Source organism: Numenius arquata, chromosome 1 (assembly GCF_964106895.1).
Source record: "Numenius arquata chromosome 1, bNumArq3.hap1.1, whole genome shotgun sequence".
In the NCBI taxonomy this organism is placed as follows: Eukaryota; Metazoa; Chordata; class Aves; order Charadriiformes; family Scolopacidae; genus Numenius; species Numenius arquata.
The window spans coordinates 36,711,457-36,726,443 of NC_133576.1; the positions used below are offsets into that span (position 1 = coordinate 36,711,457).

At 40.7% G+C, this 14,987-nt stretch overlaps 1 protein-coding gene across 1 annotated transcript; it reads right to left on the reverse strand.

The window, feature by feature from the left end:
* Positions 1-278: 278 nt before the first annotated feature.
* MRPL39 (mitochondrial ribosomal protein L39) lies at positions 279-10,233 on the reverse strand. Its single transcript, XM_074152647.1, has 10 exons — positions 10,158-10,233; positions 9,482-9,688; positions 8,987-9,126; positions 8,432-8,531; positions 7,293-7,360; positions 5,956-6,068; positions 3,386-3,451; positions 2,008-2,161; positions 1,431-1,478; positions 279-407 (listed from the first exon to the last, which is right to left on the reverse strand). The coding sequence occupies exons 1-10, from the start codon at positions 10,207-10,209 to the stop codon at positions 321-323; spliced, it is 1,035 nt and encodes a 344-aa protein (XP_074008748.1). The 5' UTR covers positions 10,210-10,233; the 3' UTR covers positions 279-320.
* Between the last annotated feature and the right edge of the window lie 4,754 nt (positions 10,234-14,987).

Genomic DNA, 14,987 nt, shown 5'->3' on the forward strand with positions numbered 1-14,987 from the left:
GATAAAGGGGATGCCTTTCCTTCAACTACAGTCTTTAGGCCAAACTGCACTAATCACAAAGGACAACATACGGGCACATACAACTGTTGTCGAGATAAGGTAACTTGCAAGGTACACCAAATAAAACATTATCTTCCCCCCACACACATTCCCTTTTTCTTTAAAAGTAAAATTTTATAAGTGGACTGACATGTCTGGTAATGGCTTTTTATCTATCATTATTTAGGTCCACAGATTTCAAATTAATTACCCGAGACATTTTTATACACAGCACAAATAAGTCATGTAAAAATACACATTTTATTATATACATTTGGAGCTTAAACTGATGCAGTTTTTCCTTCTTCAGTGCCATCTTTTGCCTCAAGACATTCTGCTGCTGCTTCCAAATACTTTCCTTCAGTGACCTGCAGAAACATAGCATTTTTTTATATTTTTTTAAATTATTTAATTCTCCTTAATCCTGGAAATCCTCCCCCTTATACTGCCACTGTAACAAGAAAGGACAGCCTACAAAGATAATTATTGTCTCCAAAATTAAACAACTTGAATGACAAGCATCTTCAAACTAATTTCATAGAAAAATATCATAGATTAGGCTCGGGAACACATCCTTGGCTAACCAGTTTCAGCAGACATACAGTACTTTTTTTTTATCTTTCTTGTCACAAAAATAAGTAAAATATTTGATTCAAAACATCTATTGTTTAATTCTTACGAAGATTTCCTAAGTTTAAGCATGCCTTGATAGTGAGTTTCAAGCTATATGTGGCTTATGATATTTTATAGTTGTATTTATCTTAAAAACTTGCCTTTTGCATTCATTCAGCCATTGTAAAGCTTCTCTTGGATAAGTACATTTCAACTTTGAAACACTGGTTGTTTAACAGAAGAATGTTTGCAAGAAAGTCTTATTTTCCACGTAGGCTTTAAACAGGCAAAAAGTACTCAAATTAGCTCATATACGCAGCTTACTGCAATAACATTCCCTTTTATCTCCAGTAACTTCCACCTAGGTTCACCCAGTGGTGTTAGGTTTTAACCCTGAATTTACTTGTAAGAAACATGTTCATATGTGTTCTCTCAAACCTGTGGCAGAAAATTTGTTACTACCTAAAATCTAGATAAGTATAAATACAGTATTCCAAGTTTTAGTTTTCTTATTTCGTGCTCACAATTAAAACAGGAAAAAATAACTTTAAATTTTACACACACAATACCAACATTAATTCTAAAAATACTAATACAGTTTAAAGTGGTAATTAACAACAGCTTAGAGATTTCATGTGCATCTGATTTTTCTTCACCTGTGAAGATTTCCTGAAGGTATGTTCTTGAAGATATTATCCATCTCTAATCATTCAAATTCTACTCTATTACAACATTTCTTTAAATTCGGTAAGCTTTACTTCATCACTAATGAGACTTACCAGCCTCTTTGATCTTTCCAGCAGTTTGTGCCACACAGTGTGGTGAGCCTGAAATTAAATGTAATTAAATGATGTTACCGGAGGCCAAAAAAAAAAAAACACCAAAAAATCTTCTCATTGAATAGATTCTGACAAGTATATAGAAATGATGGCACAAAACCATAACATTCCCTAAAACAGATCTTACAGCTTATAATTTCAGAGTCCAATTTGCCCATATTCCTTTGGGGGACTTGAATAACACGTCCCCTGATCCTATCCAATCATTGTGTGTGTAAGGGGCAAAAACAGGAATTAAAAGCTTGCGCCAGGTAAGGGTACACAGAAATGAGGTGAGGAACCCAGTGTCCACTTGTCACTTGAAAACTTCCCCACTGAGAGGAGATGTGCTAGATCACAGGTCAAAATCACCTAAGTCAACTGAAATGGGAAGAAAGACTCCTGCCTCCGCTTATAGTTCTGCAAAGCCTTTAAGACTGATTAATACTACAACTTTTTTTTGTTATTGTTATTAAGTTTTACTTTGGTGTCTTGAAAGACTTTGAAATGGTATCTTTTATCATGACTATACAGTTACCTTCAAATGGACTGGCAGGGACACACCCTGGAACCTCCTTATCAATTCAGATTGGTTAGTCTGAAGATTATGGGCTGCTGTTATCTCATACTGGAAACAGAAACTTGTCCTTGGAATATGAGGGCCTTCACTAACATCTACAAAGTCACCAAACCTGATGGGACAAAAGAAAAAACACCTATGACATATATTCAGAAAGAAGTACAAGCCTATTTATTTTTGATTAGCAAATTCCTATCTACTGAACAGATGAAAGAAAATCCACACAAATCCCAAACCAAATCTAAACAAATCCCCAGTTCAGCATTTCTAGGTTACCTGAAGCAAAAGTAAAGGTCACCCAATTTCCTTAAAATGAATTATGAAATTTAAACCTCAAGTCTAGAAAGAAGATCCTAGGTTTAACAAATGTTTGAAGCCATGTTGGCTTTAAAAGTGAGATAAATCTGTCATTCACCAGAAAAAGATCTGTCTCCAAGATCACACATTTTCCACAGTACAGTGTTTACAATCTGCACAGGTATTTCCCTTTCAGGTCTTGGAAAACTGCAAATCGATTAAGAAAAGCAAGAGACAAAAAAGATGTATAGCAAAAGAACATTCAAAACAAACCTCTCCCAGAAAACAACAGGTAAGCTCATTTCCCCTCTTACTGAGCAAACTAGAGAGTGGGAGGAAGAACAACAGACATAACATCATTCATAAATTTCAAGAATCGTCACTGCAAAGACATCTGTTTCTTTAGAGAGATGTGGAGTCCAAAACCAAATGCAGAACAATTTAGACATCTAGAAAACTGAATATCCTACACTAGCCTAACCTTGTCACCAATTTTTTTATATGCCTGAGATACTATCCAAGCTTCCTGTCTCCAGCCTAAGAACTTACATCTTACACCGTATCCCAGGAGCCAGCTCCATTCTCACCTCCACCATGACAAGGCAGTAATTTGCCAGTTAGGAAGATCTTGACAACTTTGGAAGAAAAATCCACTATACAATACTAACTCTTGTTTTCAAACATGTATGTGCTTTGCATTTTATTTAACCTGTCAAGGTCTAGAGATTTATTTAGAATTTTATGTACAAACTTTTAAACAAGTAAGATTTATTTAGCACTTACCACCTTTAACATAACAAGAGAAATGCAGTGAGATCTACTAAGTGCTAAGTATCACAAAACAATGGCTGCATAAAAAAAAACCAAAACAACCACCCGAACAACAGCTTAAAACAGACTAGAGACAGCAATGAATACAAGTGATTTCTAAATTTAAAATCATCACAAGTAACTTACTTTTCTCACTTGCAGAGAGTATTTGCAATATAATCAAATCTTTCAGCAAATCATTACAGAATGAGAGTTCGGTTTTGCTCACCTATGTAAGGTTACAATTCCCTCCACATTCTGAGAAGCTTTTCGTTCTATCATCTCCATTTTGTATCTGAACAAGGAAAAAAATTAAAAAATCATTACTTTTAACATCTAGTTATTGTAAGAATACTTAAAAGGTTGATTTAAGGGGCATTCTTTAAAATCATGCTTGTATTTATGTGAGCTTTGAAACAGGTTTAAATTCTCAATTTTATATGACAGCACGTATCAGTATGTCTCATAAAGCATGTCATACAGAGCTGCTAGTCTAACCTCAGTTCCTGGAAAAATTATGGAGAAAATTATACTGAGTACTATTGAAAGGCATCTAAAGAATAATGCAATCAGGCACAGGCAACATGGGTTCACAAAGGGAAAGTCCTGTTTAACTAATTTGATACCCTTCTATAATAAGGTCACCCGCCCAGTGGATGAATAGAAAGTGATGGATGTATTTTTTCTGGGTTTTAGTAAGGCTTTCGATACTGCCCTCACAGCATCCTTCTGGACACACTGTCCAACTGTGGGACGAGCTCATTCACAGCGCGCTGGGTGAAGAACTGTCTGAAGGGCAGAGCTCAAAGGCTTGTAGTGAATGGGGCTACAACTGTCTGACAAACGATCACAAGTCATGTTCCTCAGGGTTCAACTCTAGGGCCAGTTCTGTTCAGGTCAATGATCTGGATGAAGGAGTTGAATGCACCATTAGCAAGTCTGCTGCTGATACCAAACTGGGAGGTGCTGTTGACTCTCTTGAGGGACAGGAGGCCTTGCCGAGGGATCTGGATAGATTGGAGCACCGGGCAATCATCAATGGCATGAAATTACACAAGTCAAAACACCAGATTCTGCACCTGGGAGGGAGTAACACCAGGCACAAGCATAAATTGAGAGAGGAGCGGCTGGAGAGCAGCCCTGAAGAAAGGGATCTGGGGGTGCAGGTTGACAGCAGGCTCAATAGGAGCCAGGAGTGCGCCCTGGCAGCCAAGAGAGCAAACCACAACCTGGGGTGCATCGAACACAACAGAACCAGCCAGTCAAAACAGGTGACTATCCTGCTGTATTTAGCATTGGTACAGCCCCAACTTGAGTTCTGTTAATGGTTATTTAAAAGCCACAATTTAAGAAGGATGTGAAGGTCCCTGAAAGCATCCAGAGAAGGGCAACAGAGCTGGTGAAAAGGCTGGAAGGAATGTCCCATGAAGAGCAGCTAAGGACTTTGGGCTTGTCTAGTTTGGAGAACAGGAGGCTGAGAGGCAACCTCATTGCCTTCTACAGCTTCCTAAAGAGGGGGAAGTGGACAGGGAAGTGCTGAGCTCTTCTCCCTCGGATTCAGGGATCGGACACCTGGGAATGGTTCAAAGCTGCGTCAGGGGAGGTTCAGGCTGGACATTAGGAAGCATTTCTTTACTGAGAGGGTGGTCAGACACTGGAACAGGTTTCCCAGAGAGGTGGTCAATGCCCCAAGCCTGTCAGTGTTTAAGAGGCATTTGGACAATGCCCTTAACAATACGCTTTAACTTTTGGTCAGCTTAGCAGCTGAACTAGATAATCACTATAGATCCCTTCCAACTGAAATGACTATTTCATTCATCACTATTCTAGTCTATTCTATATCCTATGTATATGTTATAGGAGGGCCGTGCTCTCTCAGCAAACTTTTATTCAGGAAGAGAAGATACTATCAAATCACCTAAACTGATTTTATGCAGTGTGTGGTCCTCAACAGCTGGTCATCTGCAAGACAGCAAAGTATAAATTGGGAGATTCTCTGCTCTTTCTACACACACACAAATACACATAAAATGTCTAAAGCTATTGTCAAAAGTCAGCTCCCACCTGCTGTCAATACTTGCCAGCCAACACAGCGAAGAGATGCTAGTCCGTATGTCCCATTAATATAATCTTCATTATTAAGCTAAAATACTAGTTATTTTTGCAACTTTAGCATAATTTTATTTTGGTTCACAAAATTAGAAATTATTTATCATTTCCCCCACCTCTCTCCAAATGCTGAAAAGCTGCGGATCAGAGAAATTTTTTCACCAAAACATTGCTTAAGTGTTTTTTCAGAAAAGATGATTGGAGTGTTTTGAACAAGATTGCTTTTATAGCACAGGCCAAAGCGTTTTACCCATTTTCCCTCTAGAGAGCTCAAAAATTGCATTTCATGAAATCTTCATTTGAAGATACCAAGATATGAAAAATCTACATTTCTTTGAATATGAAAGCCTTTCAGCAAAGGCTGAGAGTAATTAGCACGCCACGTTTAACCACCAGAGCTTCAATTTAAAAGTAGTGAAATCTTGAAGCTCACTATTAAACTAAGAAGTCTACAGTCTTTCCATTTGTCACAAAACTACATCCAGCAAAGGTACCTGGTGTTGACCTCTGGAGAGAACATTAAAAATGAAGTAAGGTACTGGTGACAAAGAACGGAAGCATGTTCATTCAGAGTACTGGGAGAAGTACCTTCTTACTTCACCTGTCACACCTTATTTTAGATTTACAAAAACAAGCAGACATTTACATTAATTTCTAATTGCCTTTCTAAAAGGCAATTCAGTCACTTACCTGTTATGTTGAAACATTTCACGTGCTACTTTTGCTTCAACATGTAGTGTTTCAAACGGCAGGTCTTTATGAATTAGCTTTCCAGCATCCCTTGTAAGAGAACGGAAGTTTTCCTAAAAAACAGTTGATATATAAAACTGTCACCACTGTTTCACAGCTGCACTGAATAGACAAAGAATAAGATACACTAAATATTAGTCAAAACAATAAGGATCATGTACTATAAATCCTAAATATCATAGTATTGGTGTAGGATTGTAACTCTTACTATTTATCTGCAACATATTGCTACAGACCATCACTGTTTGAATGGACTAATTCAATGCTCAGTGAAATCAATAGGCATTTTTACATCAGAAACTACACATATTAATTGCAGTTAAACTCGGGTTTTCTCAATGTGATATATACACATACGGTCTTCCTACTGTTACGTATTCCTCTGTGTATCCTGTTTCCTAGAGTCACGATTCCGTTTATAAATGACCTCTATTCTGATGGAATCAAAAGAAAAAAGTACTGAATAATTAATAAACAGACATTGATGACCTTGGTCTACAATCCAAAGCTCTGCATACTCAGATTTGTTGATAAATAAGAGATTTTTATTAGAATAAATTACATTTATAATGTCACTTACAGAACATTTACAAGATCATATTGAAGAAAAATTCTGCATTTTACCAATATTGCTTGGTTAGCCATACACACCTCTGCTAATATTTGGGCATAAGAACAAGAATAGGCACCAGATGAGTAGAACACTCCTGATCACATGCTACTAAGGAAACCTTGGGTTGAATGTGCTCATGGTTCTGTTACAACAATAAACTGATTATGTTGTAAATCACTAAGTGAAAATACACGTATTACACACATTTTTATTTTCAGAGGGCTCTATTCACATAAAAGCTATAGGGCTATGGTTGCATTACGAGGCAAGAGCGGCCGAGTAGGAGCAGATCTGTAGAGTAACAAAGATGGCACTGGGGTCCCAAGAGCCACACCAACTATTTCGGGAACTGTATTTCAGACTGGAGCTACTCTAGCCCCATACACTTAAAACCTGTAAGTATTTGGAGGATAGCTGTAGGTTTAATCTCATTTGAAAAGAACCCAGTTTGTGTGCTCCGAGACCACTCTGCCATGAAAGCCAATATATGGCAAATATAGAGATTAGTTTACAGAGAATACTCCTCACCTAAAATAAAATACTAGTGTAGGTATACCCTGTGAAAAGAAAAAAAAACTCGCTGTCCCCCTCCACCGTTAGAAAAGAACCACTGGACAAGGATGCAAGCTTTATAACTTTTTGAGGAAGAAGTTATTGTGCTTACATTTGTTGGTTTCCAGTCATTCAGTCTATTGTCCAAAATTACATCATAGCAGAAAGCTCCAGAGATCACTGTAATTCCAAAGAGAAAAAATTTCATGATTGTAATAAAGTATGTGTTTCATTGTTATAATATACACTTATAAATGTATCAAAACGAATGAGAAGAAAATGAAAATGATCTCAAGAAATCCATCATAAAATATAAATTTTCCACAGTGATTTTACCGTCAAATGGCACATTAAACCTGTATCAGGTCACAGATGAGTGCAAGTTGTTACTAAACCTATTTGTACTTCAATAATCTTCCAACTTGATGTATACATAATAACTTTTAGTAACTCAGGTGCTCACAAGATTACATAGTTATTAGGGCAAATTTCACAGAACCACATCATGTCTTCTAAACACTCAGGTAACTTCACAATAAAGAGGTTATGTCCTCAAGTTACTAACTTGAGGTAATCAAGTTAAATGAAATCCTAAGTGGTCTGAAACGTAGATGCCACAGACCAATTTTCTATACTTTTGTACCATTGTTTTCAGTGCGATTGCTATAAATTAAAGCCTACAACAATAGCATGTAGTACACAAATCACAGAATCATAGAATCATCTAGGCTGGAAGGGACCTTCAAGATCATCTAGTCGAACCATCAACCTAACTCTGATAAAAAAAAACATCGCTAAACCATGTCCTCCAGCACGATGTCAACCCGTCTTTTGAACACCTCCAGGGATGGCGCCTCAACCACTTCCCTGGGCAGCCCATTCCAATGCTTGATAACCCTTTCAGTGTGAAAATTCTTCCTAGTATCCAACCTGAACCTCACCTGGTGCAACTTGAGGCTGTTTCCTCTAGTCCTGTCGCCTGTGACTTGGGAAAAGAGACTGACCCCCACCTCTCTACAACCTCCTTTCAGGTAGTTGTAGAGAGCAATAAGGTCCCCCCTCAGCCTCCTTTTCTCTAGGCTGAACAACTCCAGCTCCCTCAGCCACTCCTCATAAGACTTGTGCTCCAAATCAATGCTAAGTACCTTCAATCCTTAGAAAAGTAGCCTCTGGGTTTTTTGATAACATTATTAGACAGTCATTTAAGAACCAGCAAAAGACAATACAATCAGTATAAAACACTTGTATCACCTGGCACTTCTGGAGCTTTAATCAGATTCACTGAGTACTCATCTTTGAACGCCCGCTTTAACACACATGCCATGATCATGGCACAGGAACGCCAATAGGCCTATAAAGAGAATTTCAAAGCAGATTTATTACCTAGAAGGTGACAACCCATACCAGATTAATATCACCAACATTTAACTAAATTAGGCACAACCTAGCTGTCAACCAAGCATTACTTTCTTTAGCATTTAAACTTCTATTTGGAGATCATTTTCCACATCAAAAATATCTTAACTGCACTTAGAATGCAAGCCAGATGTTTCCCTGGAGATATTTCAATCTGAAATCAAAAATATACAACAACACAGGCTGAAAGGGATGTCCACACATCACCTAGCCCGGACCCTGGTCCAACTAATGATAACCATGATGTGCCGACCAACTATTAAAAATATCTGAACTTTCAGGACTGTTAACAAAGTTCAAGAGAGCAGACAGACAGGGAAATGACGGGGTCATACAGAATCAAGTGGTCATAATCAGGGTCACCTACAACGGGATAAGCTACAGACTTACCTTGTTTACTTCCTCCGGATCTTCATCTTTGAAAGTAAGGAACTGAATTTCACATGATTTGGTCAAGGGTCTGTACATATCCCAGACTTCACCATCCACGAGAGCTAGAACAGATTTCTTGCAATGCCATTCACTTAAGTCTAAAGAAAATGAAAAAAGTATTACACAGTTATTAACCGTACTCTTCAGAGTCTGCAGTTCAGACCCCTGCATCTGTAACAATAAACTACAAGTTTACTACAAGTTTCACTTTTGTAAATGACTTGGAAGATCTGTTAATAGAGGCTCCAAAAATTAAATCAGTTTCTGCTGATTTATTTTAGTACAAATGTATTTTAAACATACCAATTACAAATATTCTGAATTCATGCCTGTTACCTTGGTCATTAAAACACCACTAATATTAATATTTCAAACTCGGATGGCAAGTGCTGCAATGGGCAGTGCCATTTTCATCCCCAGTGGCACGACGCTAGTTTGAGCCCATTCACTTACGCATGGCACAGTTGTACGGAGTAGACAAAGCTTTGTTCATTACAAACACAGTGCCAGGGTGAGACTTCCCAGTGTATTTTACTTCGATTTTCTCAATTCGGGGATAGAGAGATAACTGTCTCTCTTTCTCTTTGGCAAAGAGCTCGTTACGCATCTGAATCACTTCCTCTGATGTCAGTCGAGGAACAGTCGGCGTGGAGATGAACCCTGGTAAAAGGAATGGCCTAAAATAAGCAACAAGGAGTTTTTAAGTCCTCTTTATGACGGTTTCTACATCATCTACATCTATGATGGAAGCCACGCCCCTGCACTGCCAATCCATGGGTCTGTCTCAATATGCATGAGGTGTCCGCTTCAGCAGTTCTGGCTGCCCGTCCCCATACTCGGTCCCTGACACGCCTGCATGAAGCCACCACAGAAAACTCTCAGGCAACGAAAGCTTCGTGACCTTCTCTGGCTGCAAAGGCCTCCGGGCCCCTTCCCTCAGACAGGCCCCCGCAGACCGCACCCGCGGCCGCCGCCTCCCCGCCCGCACCCACAGCGGCCTCCTCAGCCCGGAGGGCCAGGGGCCAGCGCCGCCCTGCAAGGCCAGGCCCAGCCGCCCCAGGCCGGGCCCCTCAAAGCCCCGCCGCCACGCTGCGCCCGCGCCCGGCCCTCCGCCGCCGCCGCCACTCACGGCGCCCTTCCTGCCCGCCCCGCAGGCAGCGGGCGGCCCAGCGCGCCGCCATGCTCCGGCCGAGTCCCGCCGCGCCGGTGCCGCCTTCACCGGGCTCCGGGGGAAACAGCGGCGGCGGCAGCGCCGTTCCGCCCGTCGTTTTTCCCGCAGCCGCCAGGCGGCGCCGCGGGAACCGGGCCGGGGCCACCTCCGAAGCCGCGGGGCGGCGGCGATGGCGGCGGCTCCGGGCGGGAGGAGAGGCCGGCGGCTGCCGGCGGCAGCTGCCCGCGGCGCAGCGGAGATCGGCCCTCCTCGCCTTGGCTTTTATCTCTCTTCTGAGGCCCCACTATGTATATATTGGTTCTGCCAGGCTGTGGGTGTCGGCCGCAGCCCCTCTGCCCGCCCTTTGCCTCAGCTGGCCGCATTTCACCAGGCAGTAAGGTCACCCCCGAAACCGGCAGCTTTTGAATGGTTTTTCTGAATGGTGTAAGGGGTCCTGGTGGACCACAAGCTCGATAGGAGTGAACAGTGTGCTGCAGCGGCAGAGCAAGCCAACGGGGTGCCGGGTTGCATCAAGGAGGGCATCACCCGCAGAGACAAAGAAGTCATTATCCCACTCTACTCAGCGGTTGTCAGGTCACACCTGGAATACTGTGTTCAGTTTTGGTCCCCACTATACAAAAAAAAATGCGGACAGGCTGGAGAGGGCCCAGAGAAGGGCCACCAAGATGATCAAAGGAGTGGGAAGCCTGCCATACGAGGAAAGGCTGAGAGAACTGGGTTTACTCCGCCTTGAGAAAAGGAAGTTTAGGGGAGACCTTATCACCATGTTCCAGTATTTAAAGGGTAGCTATAAAGAAGATGCAGACTCCCTTTTTACAATGAGTCACATGGAAAAGATGAGGGGCGATGTGTACAAGTTACTCCAAGGAAGATTCCGATTGGACACAAGAGGAAAATTTTTCACAATGAGAACAATCAGCCATTGGAATAATCTCCTCAGGGAAGTGCTGGGCTCCCCAACATTGGATGCTTTTAAGATCGAGCTGGACAGAGTGCTGGGCCATCTTGTCTAGACTGTACTCGTAGTAAGGATTGCAGAAACGTAGTACTGGGGTTATAGCAGTAACATTAACAGCCTGGTGGCTGGTGGAAAGGATCTTTGGTGCCTGGCTCCCTGCTGTAGCAGGGCCACAGGCAGGCCCATGTAACTGCAGCTCCTCACCACCAGCTCCCCTTTGCCGTCACTGACACCCCTACTGTCCTTCCTCCCCAAAAAATGGGGGAAAAGTACATGCTAGCTACTGCCCAGGTAGGAAGATCATGACTTGCATTAAAATTTGTTAAAATTTGTGCAATAACTCAGAAGAATTTGTTTCAATACTTTACAGTTTAGCTGATGGTGGTCTTCAGCTCAATCCCCAGTTGGCAAAGATCTAACAGCCATCAAGAATGACAATGTCAAACAGTTACACTGAATAAGTGTCATTAAGAGCTAAAGGATGTAATTAAACTCAGCATCAAAAAAATAACTGTTAATACTGGCAAGGGCTGGCAACAGACAGAATTTTCCACTGTGGAAACACGTCTACAGAGCAGTGGGACAGCTGCCTCCTCCTGGCTCAGTAGTTGGCACTGGCTTCCCTGCTCACCTGGACTCTCATCCAGAAAACCAGGTGTGCAAGTACGGTGGATATTGGTGCCCTTCATTACATTATTTGATAGATTAAGAATTTCAGAAAGTCAATCATCCTGCTTCCTCATTTTTTAAAATGAGTTAAATACAAGGGTCTTTTTTAGAGCACCAGGCTTATTGTAGGCTACATACTTGCACAAGTTTATAGCCTTGAGGTGAAAGGTCCGGAGAAAACACGAAGATATTATTAGTGTTTGTGTCATTATAGGTCAACTACACCATTTCTTCTATTAACTTTTTAGTTTATGGCTTGGGGAATCATATATGGTCAATGATCACATTGCATAATTCTTTTGGCTTAAATAGTAGAAAAAAAAAACAACCAACCAAATCAAAGTTCACAGTGTAAGGTATAAAAAGAACGTTTTTACTCTATGAGGAGATAAATTCAAAATGTTCAGAGAGCGACAGAAACAAACCCTATTCTGTCACTCTGAGGAAGTCTTGAACAAAAGGAGTAAAACCCTATTTGATATGGCACACTTTATTATATGTCTCTCTCTCTGTTTTAAATTGCCAGTTTCTAATCTCTAAATCTTCTTTTGTACAAGTATTTGCAACTTTTTATTCAGCTAAATCTTCAGAAAAATGGTGGCAGAATATCTGGTCCTGCCTTCCACTTTTTTGGTGTTGCTCTGGAAGCACAATACAGATAAAAAACATCAGGTACCTGTAACACACTGAAGACTACAGGAGGACTGTGGTCATAGCCCTCTGCCTTTTGGTAATCCTCGTCTAACAGAGTGACAGTGTAAAGCTTTACCCCCCCCAGTGGAAATCAAAAGACATCCAAAGCTGCTGGAAATTTCACCCAGAGCTCAGCTGGCATCTCTACAGCCCCTGGACAAAAGCAGAAAAGAGGAACAACAATAGCATAGATTGGGGCTAATCAAAAATTTCAGTGTCCACACTTATTTTTGATTCATGCTGACGTAGCTGGATCACAACTGTAATATCATTTCTCTGTTTACTACAATATATTTACTTAAGGCTTCTGTGAGATGGTAAAAACCCCTGGGTCCACGCAAACCCCATGGACCGAGCCGAGGGCCAGCTGGGAGTTACTCTCAGCTGCCAAATGTGGCAGTAAAAGAAAAGGCACGGTGCAATCCCCCACTTATTGAACCCTTGATGCCAAAAGACAAAGAGCTTCTGCCTGAGAAATACTCTGGGAAGGGTTTGGCTGAAGTCCAGCGGCTTTTAGTGTGCCACAACACAACACAGCATGTTTGTGGTACAGAGAAGAGACAGATAACAAAAGTGAAAAACTGTCCAAGAATAATTACAAGGTATCAGACTTCATAAAGCCCTGTGACTTGCAGGAAAACTATGGATGTTATTTTATAACATGCAGAAGAAAGTGGGAGGTTGCCCTATGAGGCAACAGTAACCCCGTTAAGTGCTCTTATGCCCTAGTATGTATCTGAAGCGTAACGGGTAAGTGACAACCATGATGGTTTATGGCTCTCATGGAATCAAGATTGCCTCAAAAGCAAAACTGGCTTAAAAATTTGCACCCCTCCCTTTGCCATTCTCATCCATTTCTCGCTGCTTACCCTCTAGGTAGACAACTGTGGCAGCGCTGTACAAGGCACTGTACACAAGATCTCTGAGATGATACAAATTGCAGGGTCAGGATTGCTGGAAGATTATCTTTTATTCACATTATTTCAGTGACCTGGCTTAAAGTGCAGCTTCATATACACATTCCTGTGCACGCTGTGGTGAAATAATTCTGATTCTACCACCATCAGCATCATGGCTAAGGCATTGTCCACTGTTGCTTAGGTTGAATCGGGAAATGTCCAATGCCATCCAATTTGTTGGATCTCTTAGAAATGCACCTTTGATTGCTACTGAGCTGTCTGCTCACTGGCAGTAATCTTGCAAATTCATTTGAAAAACATGGCATTAATACTGTACTTTGCAAGTCAAAGATAAGATTATACAAGACATTCCAGAAAATGGAGGGGGAGTACTCACAGAAAAAAGCTACCGAGAACAAGTAATTTGTATTACTGTTATCTTGTTCTACCCTTACATTTTCTGGCATTCCTGGTTCAAGTTTGGCTGACACATTAGATAGGAAATATTTTAACAGTCTAATAGAGATACAGTGTTCTGTCACAGTGCTCTAATCCTTTTCATTCAAGCAACACAACTAATCTATGGCATAGTCTCTTTAAACAGCCATCAACAACAGCTTTGTGGGAAAAAAAAATATATGAAATTTTTTTGCTTCTTTTCTCAAAACTGTACTTGCTCATAGTTTTGTGTTTCAAAGTACAAAATAAGTAAATAATCCACTAGCTAAATCAGATGGGTTTTTTTCAGACAGCAGTTAAAGCAATTAACATGAAGCAGCAAAACAAAATAACAAGATGCCACAGAGGCAGAAAGGAGACAAGGCCTACTATAACCAGAGGAGTGGATAGCCGTTAAAGCGATACCCCAGAACATTTTAAAAAGCTAGGTGTGGTGACAGTTAAAACTGAAAAAGAAAAAAATTAGCCCTTAAGTTGTAAATAACAACCTCTTCACATGCTTACACATGGCTGCTGATAATTCTTCACGCTAAAGAGCAAGGCTTTCAAGCTGATAGATTCAACGTACTGCAGACTGGTAGCATGGGCGCAACAGAAAATACAATGCGCATTGATCAATGAGTTTCAGGAACAACATCTGTGACGTGGAACATGAAATATGCATTTTGGTGATTAATTAGTTAGTTAATTAAACAGATTCTGTTTTAGCAGTTTTACAAAATAGATTTCCATCAATTTGTCCAATTGCCATTCTCAGAATCACTCCAGAGCAGTTGCTCTACAGCTGTGTGCTCCCATCTTCAGCACGTACTAGAACAAACATGTGGGACAACAATTTGGTGTACTTGGAAAAAAGATGTGTACAGAGATTTAACCCACAGGCTATAGCACCAAGTCTCAAAAGGCATCTCTGACCACCTCAAAGGCAACATTTCTCTCTTACAAGTATGAAAAAGTCTGTTTCTTCTTCCTTAAATATGGAAAAATATTCAAACATGTCTTCATGATCAAAACCTAAACAATGTAATTTCCAATAACAATCAGCCCTCCAACTCTCCATAAAAATAAAGATATGCACAGGAATGCTTTTTTCCTATATTTTTTTGCTTT